Raw genomic sequence first — 18729 nt, 5'->3', positions numbered from 1 at the left:
AGTAATTGGCTACTCCATCCCTCCAGTCCCATGGTGTAGAAGGGGTGTGGGACTGGAGTGTGCTCGGCTCCAGTGATCTCACTGGTGGGTTAGCTTTAGGAGCCATTAGACGATACTATAGTTTTAAGGACCGGAGTCGTGGGTAGGATAGGGAAGTGGAGGCACCTATTTTTCTCCCTCTCCCTCAGATGACCCGAGTGTTGCTCCACCTGCATATAGCTCTGATTTAGCGCTTCCAATATGGCAGCACCTCCAACAACAGGCTAGGGTGCTGGGTCATTGAAAAAGAAAACCAACCCATTTTGAATTACTAGAATGCAAAGAAGTTGCAATAGCCTTTATCAAGCAGGAGGTCAGATTACAGAGTAGCAGCCGTGTTAGGTGATCATAATGGTCCCGTCTGGCCTTAAAAGCTATGAAAGAAATGAAAGTGATAATTTAGGACATAATCTACTACAGATTAATTTCTGGCATCTGCAAAAATAATTATCTGTAACCACAGTGTTATCTGTGCTTGCAAAGATAACATGTGGTAAAAACAATATCACTAGAGTATACAAAGCTGTATTAGTAGGAAAAAGAAACGACGTTAGTTTCTCTTTCACCTGGATGGTTTCCCGTAAATGAGGCTGTGTGATCAGCAGCTGAGCTTCTGGACTCCAGGTGGGTTTGGTTTGCAAATTCAGGTTCTTGTTTCATTCTCAATGGTTAGAAAGTATCTCTTTTCTGCCCATTTGCCCTTGTGAATAAACAATGATTGCAAGTACTCGTAGAGCAAACAACTGTGGGCACATTTTGATACGTGGACCTGCACTTCTGAAGTTTTTCAGATCAGGTCCATTGGCTTCGCTCTTGTGATTTATGACTAGGCCTTTATCATCCAGCTTTTCCTTATTATGTCATTCTCTCTCTCCCCTCCCTGCCACCTCCTGCTTGGTTAAAAAACCTGGAGTCAGATTGTCAGCTGGTATGAACTAGTGAAGCTCCCTTGGTTTCAGTGGAGCTAAGCTACTTCACACCAGCTAAGAATCGGCCCCTTTGTACTCCTGTATAGCTTGTAAGATGGGACATTCAAGATTCAGTTATCAGCTTCAGCTGTTCTAGATTTACTATGTTGGCAATAAATGGTCTGAAACCCATCCCATCAAATTCTTATTTGACTCTGCCTGTTCTAGACATAGTGGACACAGATGTTTCTTAGTTGGGCTGGAAAGCCTTAGTGAAATGTTTAATAACAAATAGTGTCCAGAATACAAACCAGTATCTTTGCTTAAAATCATTAAAATCAAGATATGGCTTGTGGCATTTTATATCAAAGTACATTTCTGAATTTGACATTTCCACTTGAATCTGGGAGATTGTATCAGTAAATGGGCTAGACATTTCCAACTTGTGTCTTAAATGACTGATTTGTTTTCAAAAAATACCAGAAGCCCAACCCCCGTGCAAAAATGCACAAGCAATTGTGTACTAAATTTGTGCACTCAGAATGAATGTGTTTCTGTGACAAGGGCCTGCACGAGACCTGTCCACCATTTAGATCTTACTTAAGACCTGTTCTGAGGGATGAAATGGCAGTTAAGTGGTTGATAGGCCATGTGCAGCCCTCTGCACTAGGGTGAATTTCATCCAGAATTGCCATTACTGTACATAGCAATATGCAATATGTATGACAGTAGCCACATTTTAGATATTCTGTTACAAATTTGCATGTGTAAATGCATATAATATAAATAGTAATTGCATTCTTAGGTTGGGCTTGCAACCTCACTCTCATTTTGCACATAACTGTATCCCACAGATAGTTTGAAAATTGGGCCTTAAAAGAGTAAGAAGGAGGAAAATTGAGTTCACTGAGACACCAGTCCTATAAAGCTCTTAAGCACACACTTAACTTTAAGCATGTGAGTAGTACCATTGAAAGGGCCCTAGGCAAGAGTTTCCCCATTCTCTACTTCAGTTCGCAACCAGGGGTACACAGAGGTTTCCCAGGGGGTACTCATCTAGATCAATGTTTTGCAACCTGGGGGTTCTGACCCCCAGGGGGATCCGGGATTGTGTTTAGGGGGGTTGCAAGTGCATGGCCAGCATTGGGGGGTGGCAAGCAGAGCAATTGCATGGGGTCCCATGCCACAGGGGCCCCCGCAAAGCTAAGTTACATGCGTCAGTCCTGGGCAGCGGGGCTCGGCTTCTGACAAGATTCACAAGTGAAAAACAGGCTTAAGTATCACACTGAGCTGTAGCTCATGAAAGCTTATGCTCAAATAAATTTGTTAGTCTCTAAGGTGCCACAAGTACTCCTTATCTTTTTACTGACATGTAAGTACAATATTTATATTTCAATCAATGTATTTAATTATATGATAAAATGAGGAAGTAAGCAATTTTTCAATAATATTGTGCTCTGACACTTCTTGTATTTTTATGTCTGATTTGTAAGCAAGTAGTTTTAAAATGAGGTGAAACTTGGGGGAATGCAAGACAAATCAGACTCCTGAAAGGGGTATAGTTGTTTGGAAAGGTTGAGAACCACTGTTTGACCTTATTTCCTCTTTTCACTCATTTGTACTTTTGCACAGTTACTCAGCTGTCCCTTCTACATTTATGCTCTGCTTCCTCCTCACATAGAATCTACAGAACCACCTCATTTCCTTGGCTTTGATTTCTGCTCTTATCTTTTGCACCTGCGAGTAACAACTTATCCCTGATAAATACTGAGTAGTCCTCAGGGCTGGCCTTATGGGTGGACGACATGGGCGACCACAAGAGGCAAGGAGCAGGGTGGGCCTGGAGTGTGAGGCCATGGAAGGGAGCTCAGAGCAATGGGTGGGGGGAGAGGAGACAGTGGGACCAGGAGGTAATGGAGGGGTGGGGACCCCAAGGAGGTAGTGGGGGCTGGGGGTGATGGGTAGGGAGCCCAGGGACACAGCAGGGGTCAGATGCTATGTGAGGGGAACCTGGGGAGGAAGCGGAGGCCGGGGGGAATGGATGGGGAGGCAGTGGGGTCCAGGGGTGCCAAAATACAAATTCACCCAGGGTGTCATTTTCCCTAAGGTTGGCCCTGGTAGTCCTTTTAATCTTTAAGGACATTTCTGTTTCTTCCTCCAGCCCTGTCACTCAGTGAATAGTGAAAGAAATTATTCACAAGCAAATGAATTTTACTCTGGCCGTTTTCACTCTTTTTCATTTGCCTTTCATAAGCATTCAGGCAGGCAAAGTTTTGGTCATGCAGCTGTTCACAGAAATTAAGTTCAGGCCTTTATGCAAGGTTTGTCTGATCACAAGGCAAAATTTCTTCAGTTAATAAACAAAGTTAATTTCCCGCAGAAGCATCTTATAAAGTTTAGATCATTCAATCAAGGACCAAAAACAATACCGTGCAACTTAGGTGACCAATCACACATCTCAAATATTAACTCATGAATATCAGATTCTCAAAGAAATACACACACCGAAAAGTCCATAATGGGATCATAAGAGGAAATTTGCTTGAAAGACCATTTGTTGAACAATTTATGCCAGTTCTAAAGGCCCAATATACTTTCTGTAAAGTTAGGAGTCTGCTAAGCTTGGTGTTCCTGCCAAATTCCTGGGAAAGTACATTTAACTCCCCCCAGAAGATTTAATTGTATGTAATTATTTGTTTAATTTTAATCTTAAGTTTATGCATTTTAGAATGGTCCTAAAACTGTTGTGTAGTACAGGGCTGCTGTGCGCTGCTGGAGAGATGCAACTTTTCACCACATATTGTGATGCACTTCAGTAGTAGGTGAAAGAAGCTCTCTGAGTATCTTACCTACCTCACAGGGAAGCTCTAGGAGTTTATCCATTCATATTTATCTAGTGCTTCAACATCTTGGACTTCAGCTTGTTGAAAATAAATGGCCACTCTTCCTTTGTAGCTCCTTTTCTTTTGGAGCATGATTCTGTACTCACACTGGGGTAAATCAGAAGTTACTCCAGTGAAATCAATGGAATTACACTAGTATTACAACCAATGGACTAGTCGACCCAGCTCTCCATGTTCCTCTTGACAGGAAATATTGTATGTCAAGCTTCTTTTAAGAGCCTGGTGTTTTTTATAAAGTTAAATGAAGTGGGAAGAATTGATCCAACTAAAATAATTTTTGGTGTCACTTTAGTGGATATTAAGGAGCAAACACATTTGATGTTATCCATATGCTTGAGTAATTGTGTATGCAAAGGGCTCCTTACCCGTGTTTGTAGGATTTTGAAGAAATTGATTTGGAGGGCAGTTTTACCCTGTGCCTAGGAGCCGGACATGCCGGCAACTTCTGGGAGCCACACGGAGCCAGGACAGGCAGGGAGCCTGCCTGAGGTAAGCGCCATCTTGATGGAGCCCCCTCCCATACCCCCAACTCCCTGCCCCAGGTTGGAACCCCCTCCTGCACCGTAACTCTCTCCCAGAGCCCACATCCCCTCCTGTACCCCAACCCCATCCCGGAGCTCCCTTCTGCATCCAAACTCCCTCCTGCAGCTCATACCCAACTTTCTGCCCCAGCCCTGAGCCCCCTCCTGCACCCCAAACCTCTCATCCCCAGCCCCATCCCAGAGCCCGCACCCCCCTCCTGCACCCCAAATGCTTGCCCCAGCTCAAAGCCCCTCCTGCACCCTGAACTCCTCATTTCTGGCCCCACCCCAGAGTCCACACCGCAACCGGCTGCTTCAGCCCAATGAAAGCGAGTGAGGGTAGGGAAGAGCCAACAATGGAGGGAGGGGGGATAGAATGAGTGGGGGGCGGGGCCTCAGAGAAGGGGTGGGGCAGGGGGCATGGCAAAGGTGTTTGGTTTTGTGCGATTAGAAAGTTGGCAACCCTCCCCACCCGTCCCCCAGCTGTTTACATCTTCCTATTAATTTCCTTTTGAAGAAGTCTCCACAAGCTCTTCATTAGCATTTGACTCAGTGTGCTAATAGACTTCTATAAGAAACATAGTACATAATGGGCCACCAGGGAAATATGTCTCCTACCTTCTGTCTGGAGAAGTCTGTCTGGAGAAGCATGCTACTTTTGAGTGACCTGGCTGTGACGTTTCACTCCATATTATGAAAATATGCTTATGATATGAATATGACATAACTGAGAGGTACTTAATGCAAGATGGATCTTGTAAGATATCATTGGAAAGATTATAATTTACTGAATGTGATTATCCAATTTGTATGCCTGTATCATTTCTGTATCTGATGTTAAGAATATTGACTATGTATCTGTATTTCAGCTATGCTACTTTGGGTGACGCCCACTGCTAACACTTCAGGTACAACAATGGAAAAGTCAGACAGGGTGGATGGCCCATCACCGAGGACAATGGACTGTGAAAAGGCTTGACCGGAGCCACTGACTCATGGAGGCTGTGATACTACAGAGTCAGGTGGTCTTGTCACCTGATACTAAACATTACCTGGGACTTCTTGTAACTTTCCACTGGAAGGGCTGGGACGGGGAGGGCGGGGGGGGGGGAGGTCAAGTCTGGGAAACAAAGAATTCCCATCTTATGTAAATCCTATTTAAGGGTGAGGAGGAAGGCAAACGTGACTCATCCTCTCCGTGGCCTGTCTGCCCAAGAAGAAAGACTGCTAAAAACACCTGAAGGGAAGGCAGTGAGGGAGTCAGTCTTAAAAGATTTCAGAGTAGCAGCCGTGTTAGTCTGTATTCGCAAAAAGAAAAGGAGTACTTGTGGCACCTTAGAGACTAACAAATTTATTAGAGCATAAGCTTTCGTGAGCTACAGCTCACTTCATCGGATGCCAAATGCATCCGATGAAGTGAGCTGTAGCTCACGAAAGCTTATGCTCTAATAAATTTGTTAGTCTCTAAGGTGCCACAAGTACTCCTAGTCTTAAAAGAAATATAACTGGAACTCTGAAACACAGAAACTTTACAACCTGCCTAAAATAACATTTAAGATGAGAATTTACATTTTATAACCTATTTCTTCGGTATTTTGATCTTAGCTTGCATATTTTGATTTATTTCTTCAGCAATCTACTTTGTTCTGTCTGTTGTGTCTTATATTCACTTAAAATTCACCTTTTGTAGTTAATAAACTTATTTCTTGTTTATAATATATGTAATTTCTAATGCGGGGGCAAGAAGTTGTGCATATCTCCCTCTACATTGAGGGAGGGGGCGAATTTCATAAAACCTTGGGATTTGTACCCCTTAAAGGGAGTGGGAACGAGAGTGTTGGGGCAAGCCCCTAAGGCTGAATCTTTCCAGAGAAGATCTCTCTCTCTCTCTATGCAGCTGGGTGTGGCCCTGCCTGTGTGCTTGGCTGGAAGAGGCTTGTGAGCTTAACCCAGCAAGGCCAGGTAAAGGGGACCCAGGCTGGCAGAACAGGCTGACTCAATGGCATCCCAGCACATCAGGTGACACCTCCAAAGGGCCAAAACCCGTCACACTGCCTTTAACTATAAGGCCTAGAGAAAATAATTTTCAGTATAGCTACACAACTCCTCACATATTTTCTGTACATACATTTTGCAATGAGTATGGAGATCGATGTGACACCGGCTTTCATTAGAGACTGCACATGAAATTCTTTTGGTGAATCCAGGAGATTGCTGTACCCCTGTGTACTCCTGTGTCCTCTGCCAGATGGCATCAAGAGGTCCTTGGGTCACAGGAATAGGTTAAGTTTGGGTCACGGTGGGGACAGCAATGAAATTGCCAAGCATGGTAAGGTGCTGAAATTTCAGCCCTCTCTGAGTTTGGAACTGAGCCAGCTCCTGCACACTCATCTGCAGTACTGTGGGGGCATCTGTCATTGCCTTGGCAGCCATTGTAAGCAGACTCCTTGCATGTGTCCCCCACAGGCACCACATGTAGCATGCACTAATTTTTTTCCTGCAGCTAGCTGCTTCAGCAAGCACATGGGGAGGTGGTGTTTTGCACCTGTTGTATTGTAAGGGCGTCCTGCAGCTGTTGCCCCTTACCTTTCTCCCCATTGGTTCCTGTCTGCTTTACATAAGGAAATATAATATGTGGTGCCAACTAAGATTGACAATTTTTGAGGGAATCCCATCATTACATTTTTGGGCAGCACTTCACTGTGTAATAATTGGCTTCTGATGCAAGGCCGGTTTTATGTCTGCTGCTCATGGTTACACTCCTCCAAATTGTTGCTAAAAATCTCATCTATGCAGAGTTATCTAGCAGCTAAAACTTTGGCAGATCCCTTAGAGAGTTTTCATGTCTGACCATACCATTTGCTTGTCTCCTAAATTAGCATTCTAGACTAATCGGTTCAAAAGTTTAAAGGAGAGGTAGCAGAATCTCATATTAGGGAGGTGGGATGTGTCTGATTGTTAACCTATTAGCTTGTCACTAATTAAAAGCCAGTGGTGATGAAAATGCCATAAAAAGCTGGAGGCTGAAACTATCTTCCCAAATCTGGGTCTAATATTCTGTCAGTAGATCACTGCAGCATCTTCTGCGCAGTGCAAAAGCAAGGACCAGCAAAGTATTACATTTTAAAGCTGTGTGACTGATTTATATTGCACCAGTCACACACAACTACATAACACACTACTTTCACAAAATGAAAATGCGTGACCTGGTCCTCTCCCGCAACCTGTCTGCCAAGCTGCTGTCATCTGAATACAAAGGAAAGCAAGATAAATTAGCTTGGATCTCTTTTTCACTTTACAGAAAGTAATGCATTTGCATGATGTCCTATTGTCAGGCTTGTTCCTATTGTACTTCATTTCTATAGACCATTTCCTTTTACTGAAAAAGGATCTGAAAGAAACAATCCTGTCACTTGACTCTACTCTATGGTTTGGGACAATCAGGCCCAGATCTACAAAGGTATTCAGGTGCCTAAAACACCTGCCACCCCGGTCTGGCTCAATGATTATTCCACTGTGGCTACTTAAATAATAATTGAGCGAGAGAGAAAGGAAATGACTTTGTAAGGGAGGGATAGCTCAGTGGTTTGAGCATTGGCGTGCTAAACTCAGGGTTGTGAGTTCAATCCTTGAGGGGGCCATTTGGGATCTGGGACAAAAATTGGGGATTGGTCCTTCTTTGAGCAGGGGGTTGGATTAGATGACCTTCTGAGGGCTCTTCCAACCCTGATATTCTATGATTAGGGCATCTATGTGAAGTTGGGAGACATAGGAAAAGTCCGACAGATACAATCACTCTTTGGGAGCTACGCAACAGAATACCCCACAACTCAGTGGTTAGCACACTCTCCTAAGAGGTAGGATTTGAACAGGGGTCTCCCTTCTAGGGGGAGAATTGCAACTGGGTCCCACACATCACAGGTGAGTACTCTAACTAGTGGAATAAAAGTTATAAGGTGGGTGATTCTGGCAATTTTGTGTGGAGCAAGGCAGGCGCTGAACTCATTTCTGCAAGAAACTTCTTAAGTGCCTAAGCTGTCTGACTCCAGTGGGTTCCCATTCATGGATTGCTAAGCAGAGCTAGACACCTCTCTCCAGGAAAGGGGCAGGGCTTAGCACACAACCTTGTCCATGGCATCTCCCACTGGCTAGCTTGGGCAGCTCCTTGCCTAGCATTCTGGCTTTTATGGACAGTGTTCTTAGGTGTCTATCTCTTTCTAGGTTTCAGAGTAGCAGCCGTGTTAGTCTGTATTCGCAAAAAGAAAAGGAGTACTTGTGGCACCTTAGAGACTAACAAATTTATTAGAGCATAAGCTTTCGTGAGCTACAGCTCACTTCATCGATGCATCCGATGAAGTGAGCTGTAGCTCACGAAAGCTTATGCTCTAATAAATTTGTTAGTCTCTAAGGTGCCACAAGTACTCCTTTTCTTTTATCTCTTTCTATTCATTGTATAGGGAGCCTAGGTGCCTAACTCAGCTTTGTGGATTGCAGAGTTGGTCCTGTAATTTTCTAAGCACCTAAAAGTTAGGCACCGTTACTCTCAATGTTATAACAACCGAGTCGCTTTGTGGATCCCACCTTCAATGTCTGGAAGTACACAAAGTATTACAGAATCTGCAAACTCTAGAGCTGTACATTTAGCATAACCCCCAGCGGATGCTCCTCTGAAGTTCTGGGGCTGGCATTAACAATGTTTCCTAAATCATTTGTTTTGAGAGTTTCTAGGCCATTCAAATGTTGTCATTTAACCCACATGTTGGTTGGTCTTATGCATCATGTTTCGTCTTCCTGTGACCTACAGGTCATCTATCTAATGCTAGTATTTTTTTAAAAAAATCAGTGACGAAAGTCTTTGTTGTTTGAATTCCATAACTACTTTTAAAAGTTGTTTGAAAACCAGTTAGTGTGGCCTGCCAGACCTTTTGGGTTTTTGGAGAAAGAAATTGTGAGGGAAAAAACTCAAGCAACTCTTCTATGTAACATTAACCAAGGGCTGGGACAGAACTCCATCTCTTCTGTCAGACGGCTATGTAGTTGTTGGTCTTCAAATACAATGAATTTCTGGTCTGGGCAAAAGAGTGATTTTCTTTTCTTTTCTTTAATTTGTCCTGTCTGCTTGTGAAAAGCTGCTTTTCATTTTCAACAAAAATTAGAGGGAAAAATTAAAGAGACTTAATTTTTCAGCTGACACTGTGATTGGTGGGTAGTGGGTGAAGGCATATGTGCTGGAAGGATTTTTTCAGGCTGCTTTTTCTTAAAAGGCAAGAGTCATAGTTTCTTCTCATCTACCCTGCCACCACCCCAGTGGAATAGTGCCAGTTGTAACTGAGGAGAATTTGGCCCCAAATATGTATTGGACTATATATAATACTTATCTTTGTATTGTCTGAGTTTATTACCCAAACAGTACGGTCCTCCCTCACATCGGTGTCAATGAGAAGAATCTGGACGTGATGCTGCACTGAGCAACACAGTATGGGGAGGAGGTGAGCAGCTCTCAGTGGTGAAAGAACAGCTTAAGGACTATTTACAAAACCTGGACATGCACAAGTCCTTGGGTCCAGATCTAATGTATACAAGGGTGCTGAGGGAGCTGGCTGATGTGATTGCAGAGCCATTGGCTATTATCTTTGAAAATTTGTGGTGATTGGGAGAGGTACCGGACAACTGGAAAAAGGCAAGTATAGTGCCCGTATTTTAAAAAGGGAAGAAGAAAACCTGGGGAACTACAAACCGATCAACCTCACTTCAGTCCCTAACAAAATCATGGAGCAGATCCTCAATGAATCCATTTTGAAGCACTTGGAGGAGAGGAAGGTAATCAGGAACAGTCAAAATGGATTCACCAAGGACAAGTCATGCTTGACCAACCTAATTGCCTTCTGTGATGAGATAACTGGTTCTGTGGATATGGGGAAAGTATGGACGTGATACATCTTGACTTTAGCAAAGCTTTTGATATGGTCTCCCACAGTATTCTTGCCAGCAAGTTAAAATATGGATTGGATGAATGGACTATAAAGTGGGTAGAAAGCTGGCTAGATGGTCGGGCTCAACGGGTAGTGATCAACGGTTTGATATCTAGTTGGCAGCAGGTATCAAGTGGAGTGCCCCAAGGGTTAGTCCTGGGGCTGGTTTTCTTCAATATCTTTATTAATGATCTGGATGATGGGATTAATTGCACCCTCAGCAAGTTCGCAGATGGCACTAAACTGCGAGGTGTGGGGGTGGTATATACGCTGGAGGGTATGGATAGGGTCAGAATGACCTAGACAAATTGGAGGATTGGTCCAAAAGAAATCTGATGAGGTTCAACAAGGACAAGTGCAGAGTCCTGCGCTTAGGATGGAAGAATCTCATGCACCGCTACAGGCTGGGGACTGACTGGCTAAGCAGCAGTTCTGCAGAAAGGACCTGGGGATTACACTGGACTAGAAGCTGGATATGAGTCAGCAATGTGCCCTTGTTGCCAAGAAGGCCAACGGCATACTGGGCTGTATTAGTAGGAGCACTGCCAGCAGATCGAGGGAAGTGATTATTCCCCTCTATTCAGCACTGGTGAGGCCACACCTGGGGTATTGCATCCAGTTTTGGTCCCCCCACCCCCCACTACAGAAGGGATATGGACAAATTGGAGAGAGTCCAGCGGAAGGCAACGAAAATGATTAAGGGGCTGGGGCACATGATTTACGAGGAGAGACTGAGGGAACTGGGGTTATTTAGTGTGCAAAAGAGTGAGGTGGGATTTCATAGCAGCCTTCAACTATCTGAAGGGGGGTTCCAAGGAGGATGGAGCTTGGCCGTTCTCAGTGGTAGCAGATGACAGAACAAGAAGCAAGGGTCTCAAGTTGCAGTGGGGAAGGTCTAGGTTGGATATTAGGAAAAACTTTTTCACTAGGAGGATGGTGAAACACTGGAACGGGTTACCTAGGGAGGTGGTGAAATCTCCTTCCTTAGAGGTTTTTAAGGTCCGGCTTGACAAAGCCCTGGCTGGGATGATGTAGTTGGGGATTGGTCCTGCTTTGAGCAGGGGGTTGGACTAGATGAGCTCCTGAGGTCCCTTCCAACCCTGATATTCTGTGATTCTATGGCCCTCGTTGCCAGTTTTTTCAAAGCATGACACACGCTGCAAGAGTGGCAGAAGGTGACGGCTTGCTTATTTTTTCACGAGGTTAAAAGCATAATCAAAGCAACAACTAAGCTAGAGTAAAAAAAAAAAAAAAAAAGCAAAGCACATAAAAAAAAAGCAAACAGGAAAAGGTTAAACGATCACTTAAAACAGTTTTGTTGCAATCCCTTTATCCTCTGGAGCGTGTGTGTGTGTGTGTGTCCCCCCCATCTCCTGCCAGCCCTAGCCAGTGTGCTTGTTACAGCAGGCAGCGTGGGCTCAGCAGGCCCCCCCCGCCTCTAAGGAGAAGCACGAGCATAGCGGCTTGCAGCGGCCAGGCCTTAGCGTGTAAGGCCCGGGCAGGGCCCCGCCTTGGCCCAGAGGAGAGACCCCGGAGAGCCAGGGCTCAGGGGCTTCTCCTCACGGCGCTGTGGGTGTTATCGGTGGGGTCGCGAACCCCCCCCCCCGCTCCCTGAGCTGCGGGGCGGGACTCCTGAGCGCGCACAACCGGCCTCCCGCGGCGTCCGCCCACGCCCCGGCCCGCCATTGGGGCCTGTGCCGGGAGCCCCTCCCCAAGCGGGGGCGGCAGCCGGGCCCGGGCCGCGCCGCGCCGCGCCGGGGGCAGCATGGCAGGGGAGCCGCGCAGCCCGCCGGTGAAGGTGCTGGCCGCCCAGCTGCAGCGGTGCCGGCGGGCCGCGGGCGGGCCGTGGCTGCTGGGACGGGAGGAGGCCGGGCAGGGCCCGCTGGCGGTGCCGGTGGTGTGGATGCAGGGCACGGTGCTGGCGGTGGAGGCCGGGGGCGCCCGGGGCGGCTCGGCCCGGCTGCAGGACGAGAGCGGCCCCTTCACGGTGCTGGGGGTGGAGCGGGTCCCCAAGGGGCGGCCGTGCCTCAGCGCAGGTACCTCCTGGGGGGGGGGGGGAGCCGCAAAGCGGGGGTGGGGCGGAGTGTGGGGGACCCGCTGAGAGAGTGTGTACTCCCGCCCCGCGGGGCCAAACAGTCTGGCGGGGGGGGGAGACCCCCATGCCCACCGCCATGGGGGGGGGACCTGCCCCTGTCCCGTGGGGTCCCCCACACCAACTGCCACCAGGGGGAGAAGCCCTGCTGCTCCTCTCCCATGGGGACCCCCCCACACGCAGGGGGCCGTGCTGTTCCTGACCTATAGGGCCCCCCATACACAACCATGGGCGGGGGCTTACGGCTCCTATTCCTTGGCGGTACTCCCCCACGTGCTGGGGGGCCTGCTGTATTTGCCTTGTGGGGTCCCCTGCACGCACGCACACACCTGGGAGGGTCTACTTCTCCTGCGCATGAGTCCCACATATGCTGGAGGCAGAGCCACTTAGTGGTTTCAGCCCTACCATTCACATGCTCACACAGGGACCCACCACATGCATGCAAGGGGGTTATACTGCAGAGGATGGGCAACCTGCAAAGATACTTGTGCCAGATGCTTCAGGCCCACATCCTCAGAGCAGGTAATCCTACCTCCAGCATTTCGAGAGAGTAAAGTATGCCTCAGGACTAGGAGACAATCAATGGGATACAATCATTCTGGGGTACAAAATATATTGGAAGGACAGAACAGGTCGTGCGGGGGGGAAAGTGGCCTTTATATGTGAAAGAAAATGTAGAATCAAATAAAATCAAAATCTTAAATGAATCCACATGTTCCATAGACTCTCTATGGATAGTAATTCCATGCTCCAATAAGAATATAACCATAGGGATCAGAGTAGCAGCCGTGTTAGTCTCTATTAGCAAAAAGAAAAGCAGTACTTGTGGCACCTTAGAGACTAACAAATTTATTAGAGCATAAGCTTTCGTGAGCTACAGCTCACTTCAACCGTAGGGGTCTATTATTAACCATCTGACCAGGGCAGTAATAGGGGTGATGAAATCCTAAGGGAGATTAGAGAGGCTATCAAAATAAAAAACTCCATAATAATGGGGGATTTCAGTTATCCCCATATTGACTGGGTACATGTCACCTCAGGAAGAAATACAGAGACAAAATTTCTCGATACTTTAAATTACTGCTTCTTGGAGCAGCTGGTGCAAGAACCCACAAGGGGAGAGGCAACTCTCAATCTAGTCCTGAGTGGAGCACAGGATTGGGTCTGAGAGGTAACTATAACAGGACTGCTTGGAAATAGCGATCATAATATAATAACATTTAACATTCCTGTCATGGGAAGAACACCTCAACAGCCCAACATTGTGGCATTTAATTTCAGAAAGGGGAACTATGCAAAAATGAGGAGGTTAGTTAAACAGAAATTAAAAGGTACAGTGACTAGAGTGAAATCCCTTCAAGCTGCATGGACACTGTTCAAAGACACCATAATAGAGGCTCAACTTAAATGTATCCCCAAATTAAAAAAACACAGTAAAAGAACTAAAAAAAACCCACCGTGGCTTAACAACCATGGAAAAGAAGCAGTGAGAGATAAAAAGGCATCTTTTTAAAAAGTGGAAGTCAAATCCTAGTGAGGTAAATAGAATGGTGTATAAACACTGCCAAATTAAATGTAAAAATGTAATAAGAAAAGTCAAAAAGGAGTTTGAAGCTAGCCAAAACTCAAAAGGTAATAACAAAATGGCTTTTAAGTACGTCAGAAGCAGGAAGCCTACTAAACAACCAGTGGGTCCCCTGGATGCTCAAGATACAAAAGGAGCACTTGATGACAATAAAGTCATCCCAGAGAAACTAATGAATTCTTTGCTTCAGTCTTCACAGCTGAGGATGTTGGAGAGATTCCCAAACCTGAGCCGTCTTTTGTAGGTGACAAATCTGAGGAATTGTCACAGATTGAAATGTCACTAGAGGAGGTTTTGGAATTAATTGAGAAACTTAACAATAACAAGTCACCGGGACTAGATAGCATTCAGCCAAGAGTTCTGAAAGAACTCAAATGTGAAATTGTGGAACAATTTACGGTTTGTAACCTGTCCTTTAAATCAGCTACTGTACCCAATGACTGGAAGATAGCTAATGTAAGGCCAATATTTAAGAAGGGCTCTAGAGGTGATCTGGGCAATTACAGACAGGTAAGTCTAACATCAGTACCAGGCAAATTAGTTGAAACAATAGTAAAGAATAAAATTGTCAGACACATACAAGAACATAAATTGTTGCGCAAAAGTCAACATGGTTTCTGTAAAGGGAGATCATGTCTTACTAATCTATTGGAGTTTTTTGAGGGGGTCAACAAACGTGGACAAGGGGGATCCAGTGGACATAGTGTACTTAGATTTCCAGAAAGCCTTTGACGAGGTCCCTCACGAAAGGCTCTTGCATAAATTAAGTTGTCATAGGATAAGAGGGAAGATCCTTTCATGGATTGAGAACTGGTTAAAAGACAGGGAACAAAGGGTAGGAATAAATGGTAAATTTTCAGAATGGAGAGAGGTAACTAGTGGTGTTCCCTAAGGGTCAGTCCTAGGACCAATCCTATTCAACTTATTCATAAATGATCTGGAGAAAGGGGTAAACCGTGAGGTCACAAAGTTTGCAGATGATACTAAATTGCTCAAGATAGTTAAGACCAAAGCAGACTGTGAAGAACTTCAAAAAAAATCTCAAAAAACTAAGTGATTGGGCAACAAATGGCAAATGAAATTTAATGTGGATTAATGTAAAGTAATGCACATTGGAAAAAATAACCACAGTTATACATACAATATGATGGGGCTAATTTAACTACAACTAATCAGGAGAAAGATCTTGGAGTCATTGTGGATAGTTCTCTGAAGATGTTCACGCAGTATGCAGCGACAGTCAAAAAAGCAAACGGGATGTTAGGAATTAAAAAAGGGATAGAGAATAAGACGGAGAATATTTTATTGCCCTTATATAAATCCATGGTATGCCCACATCTTGAATACTGTGTACAGATGTGGTCCCGTCGTCTCAAAAAAGATAAGGTTCAGAAAAGGGGCAACTAAAATGATTAGGGGTTTTGAACAGGTCCCATATGAGGAGAGATTAAAGAGGCTAGAACTTTTCAGCTTGGAAAAGAGGAGACTAAGGAGGGATATGATAGAGGTATATCAAATCATGATTGGTGTGGAGAAAGTGAAGAAGGAAACGTTATTTACTTGTTCCTATAACATAAGAACTAGGGGCCACCAAATGAAATTAATGGGTAGCAGGTTTAAAACAAATAAAAGGAAGTTCTTCTTCATTCAGCACACAGTCAACCTATGGAACTCCTTGCCTGAGGAGGTTGTGAAGGCTAGGACTCTAACGGTTTAAAAGAGAACTGGATAAATTCATGGAGGTTAAGTCCATTAATGATTTAGCCAGGATGGGTAAGGAATGGTGTCCCTAGCCTCTGTTTTTCAGAGGGTGGAGATGGATGGCAGGAGAGAGATCACTAGATCATTACCCATTAGGTTCACTCCCTCTGTCCCACTGTCGGTAGACAGGATACTGGGCTGGATGGACCTTTGGTCTGACCCAATATGGCCGTTCTTATGGATGCTGTCCCGGTGTGGGAAGGCCCTGGTTGGGGCATTGCAAAGTGAGCCTGCCCCACACTCCGCACATAACAGCAGGTCCTGATGAGGCTCAGCTACCCGCTCCAGGCGCTACAACCTGGCCCCTGGGCAGTGCGTTGTGTTGCACAGCACAGCTCAGGATTGTCCTGGCTGACCCCAAACTTGTATGAATGGCTGTTACCTGTCACACATGGTCACAGTACCATTCTAATTTTGCACCGTTAGAAGGCCAGCCACATCTGAGCGGCATTGCAACAGTGTGTGTCAGGAGCCAGGTTATAACAGCTGGAGCATGAAGCCAAGCCCAGCCAGCCCCATGAGACAGAAGCTTCTTCAACCAGGTCGGGAGGTTTTGGGGTCAAAACCTGGGACTGTTGGGTGGTATGTATAATTGTTGCATGGGGGCAGGAATTTCTTCCTAATTCCCACCTGGTGATCAGTTTATGCTTTGAAGCAGGAGGATTTAATAATCCACCATATATGAGCCAGTGGGACTGCAGATGCTGTTCTTATTCATACAAATACCAAATCCTTTTTCTTAAATGTATGGCCTAATTTTGTGACATGGTCAGCATTCTCAGCTATTCACACTGTCAAGCCTTTGATGACTTAACATTTTTCTCTGAGGTCCTGCCCTACCTCACGTTTTGGCTGTTTTGAAACAAAATAATCAAATCGTTTAAAGTGAAATAATCTTGTTTCCTGAGCAAGAATAATGAAAAAGTTGAATGTTAATTGCGTTTTGTTTTTTCTAGGAAAGTATGTAATGGTGATGGGCTTGGTACACTCCTGCAGTCCAGAGCCTATTCTTCAAGCTGTGAAGATGACAGATCTTTCTGATAACCCTATTCACAGAAGCATGTGGAGCTTTGAAGTGGAGGATTTGCACAGAAACATTTCTTAGATGCTGTGTGTTTTTGTCAGCAGCCTAAAGGATCTGGAAACATAAATATTTGCTTTTACACCATTTGGACCTCAGCTCAAAACATTAGACTGTGAGGAATAGTTATAGCCTCATCTGGAGAATTCTTTGATAGACAAAATTACTTACTCCACTGACTAACAGTTTTAAGAGTTATGGACAGGAGACCAAATTTACCATTGGAGAAAATGGGTACAACTCCATTGACTTCAGTGAATTTGACTGAGATTCAAGATTTAGAGATCTTCGTGCTCATGATAACTCATAGGAAGCTTGTTCATGCCCTCTTCCAATAATGTTTTATGCCAACAGACTAAACTGCATTAATTTTCCAAAAGTTTATCTGATGCTTTCCAAATAATAGTAGGTATTTCAATACTCGCTCCATTATTATAGCTATCATCTGTTAGAATGTACGGTTAGGCAGTCATAGTACCATATTCTGTCCTCTATTTTGCATATCACTCTTGCTGCCAGTGTGAATTTTATATCTGGAATGAGGGCAGAATGTGGTCCATACCGTTTAGATTGTGTTTATGGTAAGGAAGTGGTACCTTGGCACCATGCTTTATCAAGAACATCCATATCTAGTTTGTTTACAAGACATATGTCTTTTCTAACTGTAACCATAGTTTGGTGCCTAAAACTCTGCAGGTGCAGCATTCATCTCTACAATATTAAGAGTGGCATGATAACAAAACCTATACTTCCAGTAAACTAAACAGAGATTTGACACAGACTCACAGGGAGTAGATCTATCCAGGTCCAAGAAGTAAGTACTCTCGCCACATCACACAGTAAGATTATCTCAGCCTAATTATGCATCTTTATATTAAGTTTTCTTTCCCTGGATACACTGTCTCTTTAAAGTTACTGTTAAATGTATATTATTTTTTACCTTTGTTACATCCTCTTCCTGTAAAGGACAAGTGTATGATACTGCTCTTTTGTCCCCAAAATATTATATTTGCTCAAGTTTCAATGATAATTCATGCATCCTAAATAAATACTACATTATGTATATACTGTAGCTCTGTAGGTTGGGGGGAAACAGACAAGTTCAACAGTGTCAAATAACAATGTTAACTAACTTTGAGCATATGAAAACAAGCTTTTTGCCTTACTATAAACCAAAACTGAATTTAAGATCAGGTATTGCACTTTGAACATGCTAATTCTCACAATGCTATCTTGAAGTAAATATTGTCCCCATTTTTACAGAGGCACCATGCTTGGGGGCTGTTGATGAAAGCACCGGGATCAGAACTTTGGGAGTGCATACTTCCATTCCTGAGTTTAGTATTTGAGATCATGTCACTTCAGAGGCCTGGGTATAATTGAGGGGTAGTGTAAAATGAGACCTTGTTGATTATATGTGGGATAAGCCAAGAAAAGTGTACAGAATTTTGACAGTATGGGTTAATTTTTTTTTAAATGTTGGGAAAAAGTCCACTTGTAAAATGTAGCCTGCCAGCAAATTCTTCTTGGTGTCAACATTGTTAGACAACCATTTTTATTTTTTTGGTAGCAGGTCCCTTGACATCTTAATGGTTCTTATTCTAAGAACTTGAATTTCATCTCAGAAGGAAGAAAAATAAAGTTCACCTTGACATGCATGGGAACTAGATTGTGTATAAAACGTTTTGATGAAAAGGGCCAAATTCAAACCTTGTGTAAGGGAGTGCAACTCTGCTGGCTTCAGTAGACTTGTACCACTTACATCACAGCTAAATATGGCTCCAAGACCCTTTACTCATAGTTGGCAAGTACATAATGCAACAGATGTGATATATAAATATATATATAGTATAATGCATGTTCATTA

At 44.4% G+C, this 18729-nt stretch overlaps 1 protein-coding gene and 1 long non-coding RNA gene across 2 annotated transcripts; both read left to right on the top strand.

Moving 5' to 3' along the window:
* Window positions 1–610: 610 nt before the first annotated feature.
* On the top strand, window positions 611–5652 carry LOC119862793. The gene is made up of 3 exons (XR_005295373.2): window positions 611–663; window positions 4228–4339; window positions 5241–5652. It is a non-coding gene; the product is annotated as an uncharacterized LOC119862793 (long non-coding RNA).
* A 6338-nt stretch (window positions 5653–11990) lies between these two features.
* RMI2 (RecQ mediated genome instability 2) lies at window positions 11991–18333 on the top strand. Its single transcript, XM_038420449.2, has 2 exons — window positions 11991–12379; window positions 16738–18333. Exons 1-2 carry the CDS (start codon window positions 12109–12111, stop codon window positions 16884–16886), a joined length of 420 nt encoding a protein of 139 aa, XP_038276377.1. The 5' UTR covers window positions 11991–12108; the 3' UTR covers window positions 16887–18333.
* Window positions 18334–18729: the final 396 nt, after the last annotated feature.

The sequence above is a fragment of the Dermochelys coriacea genome, chromosome 10 (genome assembly GCF_009764565.3).
Source record: "Dermochelys coriacea isolate rDerCor1 chromosome 10, rDerCor1.pri.v4, whole genome shotgun sequence".
Lineage (NCBI taxonomy): Eukaryota > Metazoa > Chordata > Testudines > Dermochelyidae > Dermochelys > Dermochelys coriacea.
This window is presented reverse-complemented; position numbering and strand designations above follow the sequence as displayed.

Bases quoted from the DNA above. Each gene is read 5' to 3' on its own strand.
- RMI2 (XM_038420449.2), top strand. From the start codon at position 12,109: ATGGCAGGGGAGCCGCGCAGCCCGCCGGTGAAGGTGCTGGCCGCCCAG. The intron at 12,380-16,737 runs GTACCTCCTGGG...TGTTTTTTCTAG, and splicing joins GCGGCCGTGCCTCAGCGCAG to GAAAGTATGTAATGGTGATG.